Source organism: Chinchilla lanigera, unplaced genomic scaffold, assembly GCF_000276665.1.
Source record: "Chinchilla lanigera isolate Chin_1 unplaced genomic scaffold, ChiLan1.0 scaffold00113, whole genome shotgun sequence".
In the NCBI taxonomy this organism is placed as follows: Eukaryota; Metazoa; Chordata; class Mammalia; order Rodentia; family Chinchillidae; genus Chinchilla; species Chinchilla lanigera.
This window is the reverse complement of record NW_004955514.1, coordinates 5,247,809-5,266,839: the sequence shown is the minus strand read 5'-3', so window position 1 is coordinate 5,266,839 and position 19,031 is coordinate 5,247,809. Positions and strand designations below refer to the sequence as shown.

General features: G+C 48.8%; 1 protein-coding gene across 1 annotated transcript in view; it reads right to left on the bottom strand.

The window, feature by feature from the left end:
• Positions 1-19,031, bottom strand: part of Stx18 (syntaxin 18) — a 104,513-nt gene that overhangs the window by 5,816 nt on the left and 79,666 nt on the right. The window contains exons 4-7 of the mRNA XM_005408831.2: positions 17,942-18,019; positions 17,713-17,779; positions 6,250-6,365; positions 2,509-2,597 (exon numbers count right to left, since the gene is read on the bottom strand). Of these exons, the coding sequence (XP_005408888.1) occupies positions 2,509-2,597; positions 6,250-6,365; positions 17,713-17,779; positions 17,942-18,019 (350 nt within the window). The remainder of the gene's footprint in view (positions 1-2,508; positions 2,598-6,249; positions 6,366-17,712; positions 17,780-17,941; positions 18,020-19,031) is intronic.

The following is a 19,031-nucleotide window of genomic DNA, read 5'->3' as shown; positions in this document are numbered from 1 at the left end:
GCAGTCCCAATCAGGTGTCCCTCCTCCTCTTTCTGCATGTCCCCACACTCAGCATCTCAGTTTTCTATCCCCGGCAGGGTATTTTTTGAGCAGACCTTCGCATGCTGATCATTTTCTGCCTTGTGCTAAACTGGAAGCCACAAACTCCCGAGGAGACTTTGAGCTTCTTGAGGTGGGGGCGGTGCACATGGCTCCACGCTGACATCCTCGGCTGGCTCCCTGCACTGAGCCTAGCGCTGGGCCCCCGCCACAGGACACGGGTTCTTAGCCCTGCTGCTCCACAGACCCTGGCTAGGAGGGGTGGGCTGGCACAAACTCCAGAACAGACCCCAAGGGCCCCTGGGCCACCATGGTTGCCTTGCGGGCCGCGCCAAGGCACTGCTGTGGCCTGCTAAATCAGGCATCCAAAAAGCTACTGAGAATAAAAATTCTACCTTGGAACTTAAAAGTAGGAGCTCTGTTAAGTGTCAACTCAAAGTGACTTAAGAGTCGAAGGAAAACGTAATTACTTGTTTTTCTAGGTGCTAATTCTTTGACTCACTCTCTTAGACTCCACTCAGGGTATTTTGGGGGAGGCATGTTCTTTGAATTTTTCTAATGATAAAACATGGCCTTGCCCTTTGAAGCCCACAGTCTTTTTCTGCTCCTGAAAAACACTGCCTAGTGGTCTGTGCGATGAGCTCCTGGACTGTTCCGGGAACAAAGCCTTTGTTTCCCTGCCTGGCAGGTGGGCTAGGGTTGCACTTCCTCTGGGCCCCTCTGGAACTGTGTCAGCCCTTGGCTCAGAGGGACGGGAGCAGACGCTGGCTCTGCCTGCCTGTGACCCCCGGGGTGGTCAGTGCCACCAGAGAGAAACCGGATCCCCAGGGGAGGACAGAGAAACAGGCTTCAAGGGGTCGAGTGTGAGTGTGAAGGGACAGGCCTGCCTGCGGCAGGAGCTGCGATGGAAGGCAGGGCTATAATGAAATGGGGTTCAGAAACAACGAAAACGCCAAACCTGGTCCTCACAGTGACCAGCGCAAGGTCACGATGCCGTGAGGCCAGCAGGGCTCAGGCTGACTGGGCGCCGGTGGGGGTGACCACAGCAACTGGTACTGGCTGCTGTCTCAAGGGCAGGCTTGCATCGCTCAGCCACTGACGGGGCGCGGGGGCAGGTGGCTGTTATGGGAGCCAGTTGTGTGGCCTCCTTAGGGACACTGGGCCAGTACTAGCTGGTTTCTGGGCTTCCGGTGGGTTTCCTTATGGGTGGATGTGCTGAGTATTATCATTTTCTGCCTCACCTGAAGGTGTGGAACTGCAGTGGGAATTCCAGACCTGCACAGCTTCGGCAAGTAACTTGTGACTGACGTGGGGAAAACAATTCTACCCAAGCAGCAGGGCTGAGCATGGAGTAGTTCACATGGTGCCCCGCACACAGTGAGTTCTCCATCCCGGTTGCTCCCGTGTTTTCTCCCTGGGGACAGATGCTAGTGGGGCCAGGTGAGAGGCTGCGTGCTCCCAGGCCCCTTCTATCTTGCTGGTCCCAGACTCTAGGGCCCACCGTGGCCCTGAGCCTTTTCATTCTCTCAGGCACTGCGAAGTACACGTAGCCTCTCCCAGTGTCTGGCTCTGACTGTGTGGCTGTCACCTCCCCACCCAGGTAGGGTTTGGCCAGGTGCAGTGGGAGCACAGGGCCTGGTCTCCACGGCCAGCGCAGAAGGCATCTCTAAGCCCTGAGGAGGGGAGCCCAGGTGTTCTCTGAGGAATAGCAGCTGGAAGGCAGCAGAGAAAGCTGAGACTGTGAGGTGGGCAGGCAGGTCCTGGAGGATGACTGCAGCTGCCTACAGCACTGGGGCCCCCCCGCTTCTACCACAAGACAGCGCTGTCCCCCAGTCAGGCTAGCCCCTCACACACCCAGCCCTCTGACCTCAGTGCTGCAACACCCTCCACCCAGAAGCGACAAACAGCAGCGATCGATCGGCCGCACAAGGAGAGGAGCAGGGGAGGCCGCCGCGGCCTGGCATTGCTCCCTTCCTTCCCAGCCACAGCTCGTGCTTCCTCCCGCCCCCACGCCCAGCACGGCGGTGCAAAGCACCACCCCAGCAACTATGGAACACCCACGACCCACTTCATCGAAGAGGCTGCTGCACTACTGCTGAAAAGACGTCTATTACTCGTAAAATCATCCCAAGGCAATTTCTTCTCTAATTATGCTATGGCAAATTTAAAGCACTGGAAAAGCATACTAAGAATGAAGAAATCAGATTGGGAAGTATACAGAAAGTATATACTTGTAATTTTTAAAACTCGATATAAAAATCAGCAAGGATGGGCTGGGGATTTAGCTCAGCGGCAAAGCGCCTGCCTGGCAAGCGCAAGGTCGTGAGTTCGGTTCCCGGTACCAGAGAAAAACAAAACAAAACAAAACAAAAAAAAAATCAGCAAGGACATTTGGGATGACCTCCTGCTTAGTGCAACGGTCTCGGGCAGTCCGTCACCAACAAAGGAGCAGGCAGAGGAGCACGTTACCATCTGTATTTCCTCGGGGGATAGCGCATCTTCACCCTTGCTGTCTGCCAGGGCTCCCAGTTCAGGTTGTGCTTTGGCCACCGTCTTTTCTGTTCAAACAAAAAACAGACACAGAAACTGAAAACATAGAGGCCGAGTGTTCACTTTCGAGTAGGGAGGCGTAGACAGCAAGCATATTAAAAACAGGCTGGAATAGAATCTTGAGCTTTCTGCGTATTTCATTCTTTCTTGGCCAATAATCAGCGACGCCGAGATGATTGTCACGCATCAGTTAGGCCTGTGCACGTGTGTTTCAGTACTGCATTGAATTTAGCAGTGGCAGCAAACTAAACATTCTTTGGATCCACTCTTAAAGTGTACTTGAAAACATACTCACACTTAGACCCTTCCACTACTTTTAAAGACTACAAAAAACATGGATACTTTCACCGTTGTTAAAAAAGAACAGACAGACACGGGCACACAATACAAGAAATGATATACATTTCTCCAGCCTAATTCCTCTCTCAGTACTGTTTTAATGTAGCCCCATAGACTTTACCTAGCATATTCAGAAATACAGACATGCCATTCCCTACCCACCTCAACCCAGAACACATCACTTTGTGTACCAAGTGGCTTATATTTCACAAAGATACCAACGTTAACATTGTTCTAAGACTCACTTTTTATGATTTATCAACACCCCTCGGAGATCATTCTAGGTCAGCCCACATGGCTTGATCCTGTTCTTTACACTGCTGCGTGCTATTCTGCAAGGATACCCACTCTTCGGGACACGGCAACAACACTGCTAGGCTCTGTACACCAGTACTTTCAGGAGCGTGAAGGCACTGTGCCCTCGTCACAGGACTTCTCTGGCCAGATGCCTGGCTGCAGAGCTGCTAGATGGGGGTCTGCACAGCGCCCCCGTGATCAAGACCAGATGAACATGGGAGGCACAGCAAGGCCACAGGTTCCCAGGGAGCACGGATGCCACTGGCACCACGCTGAGGGCTGTGCAGGGCACAGCCAGGAGGCGCAGAGCGGCGGGAGGAGAGACCACTCCCCGGCCAGACAGGGAGGAAAGGGTCTGCAGAGGTGGCTGCACCCATGCCTCACCAGAGCCTCTGGGCTTGTCTGCGGCTTGACTCAAAGCAAACATGTCTTGTTTATGAGTCTCTTTCTCAACATCAGTAAACTTCCTTAGTTAACCTTGGCCCCGTGAGATGGGCAAAATCCCAGGGTCTTTTGACAGAGAAGAGACCACCATAATAGCAGCAGTTCAGAGAAGGCAGGTCAGGCAGACCATGTATAAAATGCACGGTTATTGTTGGAAACCTCTCTTGAGAAAAACCTCCATATTCTGCATAACTCAGTGCAGGTTTTTAAAAGAGTGGTTTTTTCCAGAACAGTCACTCCAGGAAACCTCCCGAGAAGGGCCTGGCTGAAAGCAGCTCCACACCTTGAGCGAGCTGGTGTGTTCCGGGCCCCACTCTCCAGCTAGGAACCTCTGCACTTTCCATCGGCTCCCTCCCGCTCAGTGCTCTCTGGCTCCTCTTGTCTCCACAGAGTACCCTTTTCAAGCTTTTACTGTTCTTTCTCTTTTCTTAAGGATAAGAGCATAAAATCGGACACATGTAAACCTCACTCCTATCTGAGCTAGGATGGGAAAGTGCCGTGAACAGAACTCATGCCCCGTCCTGGTTCAGCTTTGTGGCTGCCTGAAGCCACCTTGACCCGCTGCTCTGGAAGTGGCACGAAGAGCAGTGCTCAGGACACGCCTGCAGATGCCTGGGCTAGGGGCAAGGCCTCCAGCTTCCCCACCTATCCCAGCCATCTCCTCTCCCCAGTGTCACTGACTGCCCGCCTAGGGCGCTCCTTAGTGACCACACCCCACACCAGTTTCTGCGCTGCCTGGCCTCTCAGCATTTGCTCTCGAGGTTCCCTGGGCTGAGAACTTCCTAAGTTTCCAGCTCTCAGGTCTAGCCTGCCTTCCCAGGGCCACCACCTCTGGAAGTCCCCCTGACCCCACCCCTTGACATTCTCCTAGGGACTGGAATCTCGTCTTCCCAACAGCTGTGAACTACTCCAGGGCAGGACGGCTATCAAGGGAGAAGGGCCACAGTCAGCACTGTATTCACAAGGAACTGTGCCCTTGTGAATAACGGGAAACTGAGGCTGGAAAGCCGACTTCAAATGGGTACATGAGGAACGCATCCTAGCTGGGCCGAAGCTGGAGAAGAAGGCCTAAATGGTCAGTGGTGGGCACAGGGGAGCTCTGCAAATGGACAGGACAGGAGTATGACAGGCAAGGGGGCATCTGCTGCCAACCAAAGCACCTAGTCCTGCACCAAAACGCTGCCTATGACATCTCATTTCAAAGTGGAAAGGAGAAAACTGAAAAGCAGAGGGAAGTAAAAGGATGACATCCATATAGCCAGGTTTAAAAAAATCTTTCCAGCAACTGTGGATAAACTTAGTAAAATATCCATGAACAGGAAGTAAGCATTTCAGCTGGCACAGAGGAAAGGGCAGACACAGCCCCCGAAGGGAAGCAGCTAGGTGCTGGGGAAGGACCCATCTCGGGAATATCGAGGGCGGGACATTGGCCCCTGGCTGCCCATCTTCCCGTGAGTTCCACCTCTTCTTGCCGGCCGGAGTCTGAGCTGAGCCTGCTCCCATGGGCCCCGGCAGCACTTCTCGGGTAAGTGCTGGGCTAGCTGCAGAGATGAGTGGCCTGGGTGAATTCGGCTGGGATGCCCCTACGTACTGCTTTTGAGAGGCAGTGACATGGCTTTGTGGGTGATTCGAGGGGGGCACACAGAGCTGCTGCCCAAGGGATCCCAGCATCTCAACCCCCGAGGAGCCCCTGCTGTCCTTTGTAGAGCTGGACTCTGCTCGGGTCATGTGACCTCTTCAAATCCACTTCCTCACATGCAAAGCACCACAGCAGCACACTCCCCAAGGCCCCCAGAGGAGCAGTCTTTACATGCCCAGTCTGTGCCTGGACCATGAGAGAGTGCTGGAAATGCTTGGGTCCTTGCCAGTGCCCAGCAGATTTCAACTACAGGAAGGGCCTCTGGTGCCTCTGGGCTGAGAGGCCAGGGCCACACTGAGTGCTCTTGCTTATAGTAAAGCACAGGGAACTATGGGACAGACAGGCAGCTGTGTGACACAGGCTCCAGAGCCAGACAGACCCCGGCAGGAGCTCTGGGCCACCATTCAGGCGCTTTTACCTTGGAAAGGTGACATGAACAAGGTGCTGACCCGAGAGTGATCAGTCTGGGGTCTCGTGTCTGAGGCCAGGGTGAGGAAGCTCAAGGGAGGCCAGAGAAGGGACTTGGAAAACACTCAGGCTCCCTGGCCTTCAGCGCCCCCACCCTGGGGCCACACGCATGGACCCTGCCCTGCAAGCCCTCTGCCATGCAGTGAGACACACGTTCCCTGCTAGGGTAAGAAGGTGGCTGGATGCAGGCTGAAAACATCTATGACGGCCCTGCACAGGTCCACTATTTTCAGACATAAGGCGACCCTGCATTTCTTCAGCATGTGCTGGGTGTCAGCAGTGGCTCTCAGTCCTGGGCCACCAGGGTCCATGGTGATAGGCAGCACACAACGCGCACCTGCATCCTGGCCAGCTGGCTCAGTGGCTGAGGAAGGGGCTGACAACGCGGCTCCACTGGCTGTCAGGGAGGTGGGATTTCTGCCAGTGGGGCCTCGTGAAACAAGGGCAAGTGAGCTGTTTATCTGAATTCCCACCTGGATATTCCTCGGTGACAGGCTTCTCTTCCAAGTCCTTGGAAGGGGTCTCTGAAACTTTCTCAGAAGATGCAGACTCTCTTGCCTTTGGACGTGGTTCTGGTTCCAACTTAGATCTGAAAATAAGCCACCATCGGTTATCTAATTTACTTCCAAACAAGATTCCTTTGACAACACAAGAGGCACACGTGAGTCCCACATTTTGGCTGTGTTCCTCTACTGGTGTGTAGAGTGGCTGCCTTGGGGGCTGTGGCTACCTGGCCCCACCTCTGGGGGCAGTTTTGAGAGGAGAAGCATTGCCTCTCCAGGGGCTCGCATACCCCTTCTGCACTCCCAGCACAGCACGATGACCTGGGGAGGCTGAGACTGCAGGTGCTGCACATGCCCACAGGTGGACAACACCTGCAACACACCACCTGCCCCACCATCAGCACACTGAGGGAGCTGTAGGTATGAGGACTCACTGGCTTTACACCAGTGTAAAAGTGCTGCTGGATATGTGCACACTCACACCTGTTCTTCGTCATATCTTGGAAAGATAAAGCTGTACCAGTGACTAGATGGACCTCGGCAGTTGGCCTTCCCCGCCTTTCCCACACTCTCCCACAGGTGCTACCCTCTTCCAGCCCTGCTGCCTGACTTTCCGCAGAAGGAGGAGCCCTGCCAGTGCTCTGTGCACGACCCTCCACAGCAGTGTCTCAGTGCTCCTTGGTATTTATGCCTGTCTGCCTGGCTCCATACAGGCATGCAGTATCGAGTGGGCCTTCGTCCTTTGAAGCTGTGTGCACTGCTCAGCCTCAGTCCTAGCCAGTGCCTGGCGCTGATACTTGCTGTGGTTAGAACCAGGGTTCCCCAAGGCCTTTGTATGAAAGGCTTGGTCTCCACCTGTGGCTCTCTAGGGACATGCTGGAAGCTGTAGAATGTGGGGCATGGGGGAGGAAGCCAGGTGACTGGGGAAGTGGACCCTTGACAGGGATGTTGGAGCTCAGCCCCTTCCTATTTCTCTTTGCTTCCTACCTGCTATGAGCTGAATGGGCCTCCTCTGCCACACAGTCTCACCATAACGTCCTGTTACCACAGGCCCAAAGTAACAGGGCTCACAGACCATGGACTAAAACCTCTGAAATTGTGAGCCAAAATAAACCTTTCCTTTTTTTTTTAACAAGTTGGGTATCTCAGGGATTTTTGTCACAGTAACAGAAAACTAACACAGCATTCAATAAGTTTATGCTAAATGAATACCTTACTAATACCAGTACAGGGCTAAAAAAAAAAGAGAAAAAACTTTTGGTTATGAAATAACAGACCTTTTAAAAACTTTACCAGATTCTATATAACACTATGAAAATTATAAGCAGAGTGCTAAAAAGATTTATGCCAAATTTCATGTTGTCAGGAAGAGAATATAAATAAGAGAACAATGTAAACATAACTGAGGATGATTTGCTAATGCCAGCTAACGTTCACTTATATGTATCGGTCATCTTTCTAAGTTCTTCATGTGGCTATGTATACTCAATCCTAAATCATCCCTCTAAGGTAGGGATAGTATTAGTATTAACGACCTTTGCAGAAAGGAGGCAAATGAGTTCTGTGGAAGTTCAGCGACTTGGAAAGAGTTACACAGCATATGGCAGGGCTGAGACAGGACTACAGGGGACCCAGGTCTAGAGTCCATGCTATATCAACTCAACAAGGAAAAGAAAGCCTTTTTAATCAGCATTGCTAGAAAGAGAGGGTGTCTATATAGAACAAAATGAACTTCAATCCCATCTCTCTCCATCATAAAGTGAATCTAGCAAGCTACATGATAGTATAAATATACCACCAAGAGTCATAAAAATTCCAGAAGAAAGTGTCAAAGAGTATCTTAGTGACCTTGGGACAGAAAAATTACAATTTTATAATACTGGATTTCCTCAAAACTAAATGTTTCTGCTTGTCAAAAGACACCATTAGAACAATGAAGAGAAACAGAACAGAATGGGAAAAAATAAGTGTAGAACATAATCTGACAAAGGATATGCAGATATAAAGAACATCTCCAAGCCGGGTGTGGTGGTGCACGCCTGTAATCCCAGCACTCGGGAGGCTGAGGCAGGAGGATTGTTGTGAATTTGAGGCAAGCCTGTGCTACAAAGTGAGTTCAAGACCAGCCTGAACTGCATAATGAGACCTTGTCTCAAAAAGACCAAAAAGAAAAAAAAGAAAGAAAAGAAAAAGAACACCTCCATAAGATAACAAAAGATAAACGACTCAAAAAGAAGAGAGCAAAGACCTGGAAGACACTTCAGAAGACACACAAATGGTCAACAGGCACATGTGTCAAGGTCATGAGCACCACTAGTTGGTGGGGAGATGCACACCAAGATCAAGTGAGACAGCAATGTGCACTCACTGAAATAACTGGAAACTGGCCAGTGCCAAACATCAGCAAGGACGCGGGGGATGTGGACCTTGCAGACACTGCTGGGAGATGTGTAAATGGTGTTGGCACTTTAGAGAACTTATTCAGGTTCGAAAAACATGGCCAGTATGACAGAGCAACCTCACTTTTAGGTCTCTGCCCACGAGAAACTGAAAGATAGGGAAAAGAATGTTCACAGCAGACTTATGGTAACAGCCAAAAATGGAAACAATCCAAATGTTGACTACACAAGAATGGATGTGTCAACTGTTGTATATTTATGCAATGCAAAACTGTTCAGTAACAAAGAACACCACACTGCTGATAAACACAACCACATGGGTAAATCTAAAAAAATATTAAGCAAAAGAAAAGCCAATTAAAAACATAACACAAAATGAAACTATTTAAAAATAAACTAAGGATTTAGTCTATTTTTGACATTAAGTGTATATGATTAAAAATTTAATATTTATCACTTAACATTTTACCTCAAATGTTTTGTGATTTAATAACTGATCAACCTAACACATGAGCCAATTTTCAACTAGCATGAAACAAGACATACAGCTGCCAGAATTTCCAGATTTTTTTCCCATTACTAAATGACAAACGGCTTAACCTTTCTTACCTTGTTTTCTCATCTATGAAATGTGGCTACAAGAGTATCTTTCTCACTTACTTGGCACAATTGACAGCACACAATAAAAGCTAAACATTAGCTCTTACTGTTACTATTACACTGCTGCTGTTGCTGCTATCATAACTGAAAAAAGGCAGAGTGGTTCATAGAGAAACTTCTTGCAAAGCCCTAAAGCAATATACAATATCTTTCTTTCACCAACAGGATGCAGACCAGCAGAGGAGAGAAGTGCTGAAACACCCCACAGATAAGCCAAGGGATTCCCAGAAGGGGTGCACTGGTGTAGTCTGCACAATGGACTCGCGGGGTGCCCCAGGAGCAGGCTCAACTGATGCTGATCTCTAGGCTGATGTGACGGGAGAGGAAGGAAGTAAGCAATCTTGAGAGACTTGCTTGGGAGGGCCAAGAGTGGCAGCCACAGGCTTTCTTCTAAAATTTGGGGAGAAGCCACCCTGATCCCATAACTCTAAAACCAGCACCACATAGATGACGCCAGAGTCCACTGCCAGCTGGAGCAGTAGTAGCTAGGCCTCCTTCTTTCTTGGCTGTAGGGGTTGAGTGCCTATGAACCAAATCCACAGGAACAATGTCCTAAGCTGTTGCCATTCTGGAACATGGTGCCAGGGACTCTTCCTTCAAAGCAATGTCTTTCACTTTTGCAGTTTTGAAGCTACAAAGAGTGTAGTCCTACTACTTCCTGTGATGCCCTCAGGCCGTCTTTTCTATTCTCCCATTGTTCCTCAGCAGTTCCTCTTCTGCTCTATCTTTGCAGTCCACGGGTTTACTAGAACTTCCTTCCTGGTCCAGTTCATGCTGCTGAGCTTTCTGTTCTTGATTCTCAACACAGATCTGGCTAAAAGCTCCCAAACCAGCCATGCTATGGCTTCAATATTAAACTGTCTTGAAATTTCTTCTGCAAGATTAATTAGTCCACTTCCCTTAAACTCAGTCTCAGGCAAAGTCTCTGGATATGAGCAGAATGCAGACAAACTTTCTGCCAAGGCATAACACATGTTCTGGAGTCACAGCCAATGTGACTGCAGCATTTCCATCAGCCTTCTGGTCTTCTGAGTTATGACCAGAATCTCCCACCTAGTATAGCTTAAGGTATTCCAGGGCTACTTTTTCAGCCAGCATCTCCGAACCTTTATGAACTATTCCCACAAGCCAGTTCCAAAGACTCCTGAACCACAAGGTTGGGTATAGTTGCAGCAACAACCTCACTTCTCTGGTACCAAATTCTGTCTTAGTTACTTTTCTCGTTGTTGAGACAAAATACCTGACAGCTAAAGCTAAGGGAGAGAATGTTTACTTGGCTCACAGTTTGTACAGGTTTCAGTCCATAATTGGTTGGCTCCAAGGCAAGGTGGTATGTCAGACAAGCACTGGAGTGGAGAAATAGTTTACAGCAGGCAGAAGGTACCAAAGTAAGCAAAGTGCCTTAGCAGCTTCTTTCTTCCCCTTCTATATTCCATCTAAGTTAATGGGATTAAGGTGGATGCCAAACCAATCAGTGAACTGATTTAGTAATCACCTACCCTTAGTCCTAGCACTCTTAATCCTAGCACTGCACCATGAATCAATCACACACTAGATCCAACCACTTCTGAAAAAGTCCTGCCTATGACCACATCAATATATTACTTTCACCTTTTCTTCAGATCCCATTCTGTTATGACCAATTACCTCAATAATAACCTTAAAAACGAAAGGACCCAGTCTGGAAGTATACATTGCTCACTATTTCTCTCTAGTCTCCTTTTTGGGAACAGTTCTTCAGTCTCCCTTTGCGTCTCCTGACCCTGGCACACAATAATGGGCCAGTTATTCTGTAAGACAGCTCTAAGCTGGAGTTCTCGGGCTACAGTCAGGGTATGCCACGTTGGTAGACATCACCTAGGTGGTACTGCTCTCCTCACAACACCTATCAGGCTGTGCGTGATCTCACAGCCCACCTGATCAAGGGGGTAGCTGCCAGGCTCCCGTGCTAGAAAGTTATACTTTCCCTCTTATAACTGGCAGGTAAGGGGGTGTTTGGCATGATGTCATGGTTTCAAACTTTTAACCTATTCATTTAGTTATTCATATCCAGAAGAACTCAGGATGTCCTATTTCATTCCATGGTTTATAATCTGCTTCGATCTTTTTTCCTCCTCTATTTATCTCCAATTTGGCTGGTAGAAAGCCCTTCAAACTGGCTGCTGTGTCCTTCAGACACATCCCTAGCATTCTCTGAGCCCTCCCTCGCTTTCTGATACAAAATGTTCCAGGCTCATTTCACACCTTCCTTGCCCCTGTCTAAGAACCAGCTGTGTCTCCAAGAAGCCTAGCATCTCAAAGCTGAAATTGGTATTCAGGAACCAAGACCTGGGGTAAACATGCTTACCGCTAGGGCTGTCACTGCTTTTGGGTCTTCCCCGTGAACAGACCTAGAATATACATGTGTACATTTTCATGCACATACAAGTACACTCAATGATATTTAGCTGGGTTCTGACCTATGGAAATTGATGAATTTATACCAATATCTTTTGTTCCAACTCAAGACCAGAGTTCAGTCTGACTTTCCCCGCCTCACTCCTGTATCGAGAAACTGGCTTCTAGTATCCTCCTGCGTTTCCTACTGGACCAACCCCTGTACATAACCACCCCTCATCTATACCACCACTCCTCCTGTGCATGCACCCCACCCTGATCAGCCCCACCGGCCTGCTGGGCTCTGACATCTGTACCAGAACCCAGTCTCCCCTCCACTGAGGCCCCCTTTACCCTCCCCTACCTCATGGCTGGCTTCAGCACTGCACTGCTCAGGAGGGAGAAGAGCTTAATTGACTTTTAAATAAACGGCTCCTTTACCGGCTGTCATCCTTTGTGCCCAATGTACCCGTTTTCAATTTAGGAAGAATAAAAGACTGCACTGCAGCAGACTGAGACAAAGTGGAGTGCTTTCTTCTTTCCTTTAAGTGATAAAAACAGATTCTAATTATACACAGACTGCCTACTGAAATCCTCAGGGAAATTAGAAATTAACTAATTGAAGGCAACTTGAAAAAAAAGCAATTTTTGAAGTCATCAGAAAAGTCAGCTCATGCCCCATGATTTATTTACATGATTTCTCCAACTGAAAGCTGAGCATTTCATAGCTGCTGCTGACAGAGTTTCCACCTGGCTAACATCTGTTTCTAGGCTCCTTACTTGGAAAATCTCAGGATTCTATTTAAAATTTAAAAATAAGGAGAGAAAAGAGATTTTTTGGCTTTGAAACAAAATATGTAGGAGATAGTCTTTGCAAACCTTGAATAAGAACTATACAAATAGGGGCTGAGGATTTAGCTCAGTGGCACAGCGCCTGCCTGGCAAACGCCAGGTCCTGAGTTCAATTCCCGGTACCAGAAAAAAACAAAACAAAAAAACCAACAAAGCACTATACAAATAATAGAGGTGACTACTGTTCCAGACTGAAGTATTGAGTTTATATTTCCTTCATGTCCCCAACAAAGGTTGTGGGTAGAAAGATGTTTTCGATGAATTCTAGCTTAGTACCGTGATTTCCAAAGCAGCTTTAAGGTTAAGGTCTTCTTTTGGGCACAGGTGTGGTACCCCCCACGCCCCTGCTCCGAATCAAAAGCATCTCACACAGTTGACTAAGCTGTCTTCACTGCCACACAGCACTCACTCAACAGGTATTTGCTGGGTTTACCTGGGGATTTTCTAGCCAGTGCTCTTCACAGTGTGGCCCATGGACCAGCACCAGATTACGAGTTGTTGCTGGTCTGCTATGACATAGGTCTAAAGAGTGCAGAGGAAGCATTTACAGCCCTCTGACTTTGCCCTTTAATCAGTGGTTCCTGTCGCTTGTGGTTCGACCTGTGACCACATCGTATGCAGCAGACTATACATCAGTGCACGACAGACTGCAGAATACTGCAGCAAAAGTGGTTCTTCACCCCAGGGGGTCCGTGCTAAGCCAAGGCAAATAAGCTTTTGCTACAAGGAACAGATAGTATCTTTAGGGTGTACAAGTCATATACAGTCTCTGCCTCATATTCTTTTTTATTTTACAAACCTTTAAAAGTATAAAAGCTACGTTTAGTTGAGGGCTGTATAAAAACAGGCCAAGGTGTGGCTTTGGCCCACAGGCCACCGTTTGCTGACTCCTCCAGGCAACGTATACGGTCCCGGCTATAGATAGGGCACCACATGGCATTGCTTGCTTTCATTTTCTTCATCCTTATCATTACCATCATCCTCCCCAGTTACTGACGAAATTTATTGTGCTCTCACTATGTGCAGGAATCTGGATTAGGGCTGTGGGTACAGAGGTAAAAAGCAGTTCTGTCTGCACCAATCTTACAGTGCAGACTCAATCACAAAGGGCAACACGGGAGTACACTCTTTAAGGGTGCACAAAGTATGGTGGTACTATGTGTTATGAGAGATGTAGTGTTTTTATGAAAGAAAGAAAATGAAATGGAGCAAAATTTTGATAAGAAAACAACATGCTTCTAATTAATTCAGGTATATAGCCAGTGATGGCTGGTTCATGTACAATCATAACCAAAATCCTAATGCTTTTAGGTGGACAGGATAAGAGGATAGGTTTCAATCTTTTGGGGATGACAGTGCTGTGTCTAGTACCATGCCAGTGTGCAAGTGTTCACTATGTAGACCTCACAAGCCAGGAGTATTAATCGAGCACCCACTTTGTCATAGGCTCAGATAAAGGTACTGGGACCACAGAGATTAAACACACAGCAGTTCTTGCTTTCAAAGGACTCAGAGTCTCACTGCAGAAGAAAGAGCAAAGAGATGAAGAGTTATCAGCATCTCTCCATCAGGCGTTCCGCAACTTGCAGCCGAGGTCACCGCCAGGTCAGGAAGTAAAAAGCCCAGAGGCGGGGGAAACATACTCCTAACGACAGCACTGTCATTTCAAGGAGATGTAGTCTGGTAGGAAAAACTCAGAAAGGCCAACCAAGACTATTTGTGGCACAATGAGCAAAATATCTTCATCCAGTTTGGAATAAGGGCCCCTTAATATGATAGATTATGATACAGTATCACTGTTCTATCAAAATAAATCCTGGTGTAAAATATTTTTCTTCCTATAGTGTCAAAAGATTAAAGTAAGGCGGGAAGGAGGGGAGAGTAAAAAGAAAGTAAAAAGAATTAAGATGTGTCAGGTACATGTACTAACCCCCACGTGTATGTAATCACTATATACTGCAAATATGGACTAATAAAAATAAATTTTAAAAAAGATTAAATGGTTGAGCTGTTCCTTCCTGAACAAGTATGTTTTTCTTTCACAAAATACAAAACAAACATGATAGAAATAACAAAGACATGAGCAGCTGGATTTCTCAAATCAATTCTATAAGAATGACTTTTTACAAATTAATTATTTAATTAAGTTTCTGAGACAGGGACTTGCTATGCAATTCAGACTGGCCTTGAACTCATTACAGAGCACAGGCTGGCCTCCAAGTCTTGTCTGCCTTCCTGCCTTTGCCCCCTGGTGCTGGGATTACACCTGGCTACTAATGACTTTTTAACAAAAACCACTGGAAACCAAAACAAAATAATATACAAAGACCCCTCCAGTCCAGCCTAAGAATGTGCAAAGCCCACCGCCTACTCTCCTGAGGACCGACGCTTTGCTGCGCAGGGGGCTGCGGTGGGCACTGAGCAGGGACCCACTAAGAAAACAGCCGTAGTACCCACGGGGTGGAGAGAGTTTACAGAGATGCAATCTCAGTTGGAAGGGGCGTATGAATAGGAATTTGCTCGCCAGGAGGGCAGCATGTGGGTGTAGAAGCAGAGAACGAAGTATGGGTGAAAGCACTCTGAGAGAGGAAGTTAGCCAGGATAAAGGCACAAGAGCCATACAGGGCGAGGCCTCTGTAGAACACATCACATGTAGGGCCTGGCAGAGTGTACCCAGTGGGGACTAAAAGACGAAAGTCCAGCTGCCGAGGCTTTGCAGGCCAGCAGCGTTCAGCCTTCCTGAGGTGCAGGAAGCAATGGTGTGACATGTGTAGTTCTAGGCAGCTGCCTTCTGCCCAAAGTGAGGAAAGAACTAGGAGAGGGCTGGCTACACCGTGGAGGCTCACAGTTCCTTCCCACACGCTCCCATACTCAGGGTACCTGGCACAGGGCAGTTAGCAGGCAGGAGACGCTACTGCACTTCCCTGTCTGAAACAGCATCATTCCTGTCTGGCTGATGCTAATTTGTGTGTCAGTCTAGACCTCTTCAAGGCCAGGAACTGAGGAAGCAGCAGCAAAAAGTCTCTGCTCACTTTACTTGGCACCTGTTTGGTTTTCCCTAGGACCACGAAACAGGCCTCTGCCTCTCCTCCCTGCTGGTGCGAGACCCAGGGACTACCTCACCCTCTCACCTGCTCCCCGCGCCTGCTGGACAGGTGGCCTCACTGGTGCTGGGACACTGCCACCCTCCTCACCGGTCTGGCCTACTTTTCCCTCCCAACCCACCTACCCAAATATCTCTCCTCCAACAGCCAACGTGAATCCACCGCTTGAGAAACTGGTCGCATTACCTTCAGGTTCAAACCTAATTTAGCTGTGATGCTGGCTAACCCAATTTGCTGAGCTCCTTCCCTCATTTACAAGGTGGAGTATGAATATTTATTAATAGGGTGGGTGCAAGGATTAAATGAAATAAATCAACATACTGCTGACACATGGAAAGTGCTTAATGGTCTACAACAGTATAAGAAAAGCACTTTCTGGGGGGTTAGTACTGAGGATTGAGCCCAAGCCCTTGCACATGCTAGGCAAGTGATGCACCACTGAGCTACACCCCAGCCCTTTTCTCTTTTTCCTTTTTATTTTGAGACAGAATCTCACTAAATTACCCATTCTGGCATCGAACTTGCCATCCTCCTGCTTCAGCCTCCCCAGTAGCTGGGATTACAGGCATATGGCACTGTGCCTTACACAGTTAACATTCATGAACTCACTGTAAGTGTTTCAACTACATTAATCTACTTTCTCCTTATAACAATCCTGTAACATAGGTCCTGCTTTCCCATTTTACAGACAAGGAGACCAAGGCACAGAGAAAGGAAGCAGAGTGCTCAGAGTCACACAGCTGGTAAATGCAGAGCTAGGACTCAAACATAGGCTGCCTGGCTGCAGAGCCTGTGCTCCTAGGCACCTGCTACTCCACTCAATCACACCATTTCCCTCTCAGAGCTCACTATGACCTCAGTAATCTGCATAGCCTGGATTCATGTTTACATACAGTAGCAACCCGGCCTGTCTCTAAGCCCTCGGAGGGCAGGTGCTGTATCGTGGACCTGCTCGGCACACTGCATGAGAAGTAGCAACTATGTGCTGACAGATAACTCATTTACTATCTTCCACTAATGCTTCCATCTGTGGCATTTGCACTTTCAAATCCATCTGACGAGTGTGCAGAGAAGAGGTCCTCAGAGGTCTTGAGAACTGGGACTGTCAGGGAGCTCGCCCACCCTAACCACCAAGAGCAGCTGCCCACGCCTGAGCTCTGAGCGTGCGCTGTGGGTGGGAAGGTGGTTCAGTGCTGAATGCCTACTTCCCTCTGCGAATGTGGACTTTTTGTTTATACCAGGCAGAAGGTGCCCATGTGGCCAGCCTGCACCAAATCGTTGGGTTCTGAGTCACTAGAGAGTGTCCCTTGAGGACAACACTGCATACACAGTCATGAGTCTGTATTTTGCAATTCCAGCAGGAAGAGAGCCCTGGGAGCTTGCACCCAGTCACCTAGGGCCAAGACACGCAGACGGGTGCCCGGGAAGAGACACACCCTGGCTGTGTGGCTGTGGACACATCACTGAACCTGCGGAGCTTCACTGTCTTCTCGGACGTGGGGGGCTCAGAATAGGCCTGCAGGAGAGGGGTGCTACTGTGGGACATGTGCTCAGAGCCCGGGGTGCCTCTGAAGCACTCCGTTAAGCCTCTGGTGAGCCAAGCAGGGCCTCGTGGGGGAAGCACTAGCCATGGGAACTGAGCTCTTTTTTAAGGACAATCATTCAGAGGTGATGAGGCCGAGTGGGGGCAGAGCCCAGGGTAAAATGGCTACCAGCAGCTGCCTGATAGGTTGGTGGAGAAATCAAGCGGGCAAGAGCACAAGACTGGAAGCAACAGCCTGGCCTGGGTCTCAGCTTAGAGACCCCTGACAGTGGGGCCGTGGGTGAGTGACCACATCTGTTGGGCCTCAGCCTCCTCGTCCCCGAGATGAGGAGGGTCTGAGCCCACAGAGTGGCCGGCATGGTGCGCAGCACCCAGTACGCATCCAGGAAGTACTGGCTGTGGCACAGCGTGGAGAAAGCCCCGCCCGGCACATGGCACGGAAGTCCCTGCACACTGGAGCTGCTGTGGCTGTCACCGTGCTGTGAACCGCGGTACTCACAGGCGCTTCTTATCCACCACGCGCTTCACCCGGATGGCTCTCTGCTCTGAGTAAAGCTTGCACACTCCTGCCGAGGGAGAACACCAGACAGAGCCCATTTAAAATGGCTTCTTGGGCAAAGGAATCATTACATATAATGAGACAAGACAGCCTTCAGCTAGCAAAACTGCAATCTGAGCTACATCTACTGTGAAATGCCACACTTGACCCTTAAGAGAAAATGAAATACTTTTTAGGTAATCTTCAACGAAGTCCAGAACAGCAGTCCTGTGCTCCTTCACTTGCTGGGAGTGTATCTCCTTATGAGCTGAAACAGAAAAGGACAGTGCTCAGAGCTCTGTATTAATAGTCCTGAGACACCTCATCTGCAGTGGTTACTTTATCGAGGGTATTTTTAAAAACATGGCTATAAAATAAGTCTTGTGTCAAGGGAGGGTACATTTTTAAGAGTAAGATTTACTAGGCTTTAAGAGTGAAAAACTAAGCCCATAGGAAAACTGCAGCCACCTAATTTATGGTTTATCACAGCACCTAGTGACAGTATTTGCTGCAACCCCTGCTTGAGTGCTGGCCCTGGGGGATTAAGAGTAGCCAATGCACATGCTGACCTTCAAGTAATAGGTTTAAATCAAACCTGACCACACTGCCCCTGGCCTATGTGTGCTGTTTCCCAGCCTGGGGTCCCCTGTCCTCTCTGTCCGGCCATGCACATTCCCAGGGCCCCCTAGACTCCAAGTCAAACTGTCCCTCTAGCAGCCATCCCCAACTCCTAGCCAAAATTCATTCCTGCAGGAATTTCTGTACAGAAGTCTGCTGAGACGACCTCATGAAACTGCAGAGTTTCTGTGTGTGCATATTCTTCTGGTAGAAAGTTCAATCACTTTCATCACACACTTTTGAGCGGTCCACCAGAGCTCTCATGGAAGCTTCCCAAACAAGTCTGTCCTGAACACAAAGCATCTGAAACTGGAATTCTGTGCTATTAATGCAGTGTATCTGGATGAGGGCATTAACGAAGAACGGAGGAAGAGACGTGACCCAGGGTGCCATCCCAGGCCTCGCTGGGGACCAAATCCAAGGAAAGAGACAATGAGAGCTCTCCTGGTGCCAGGCATGGTTCTAGGAATGCTGTAAGGATTTAACTTAGTTCTCACAACAACCCTAGGAAGATGTATCCTATAATCCTTTTAAAGACGAAGAAACTGAGGCCTGGGAGATGAAGCAAGGCTACCCGGGGAGGTGGCGGAGCTGGGCACACTGCTCAGCAGCCAGGGTTCGAGTCCCCGCCTAGCCTGAGTTTAATACTAATACTGAGTTTA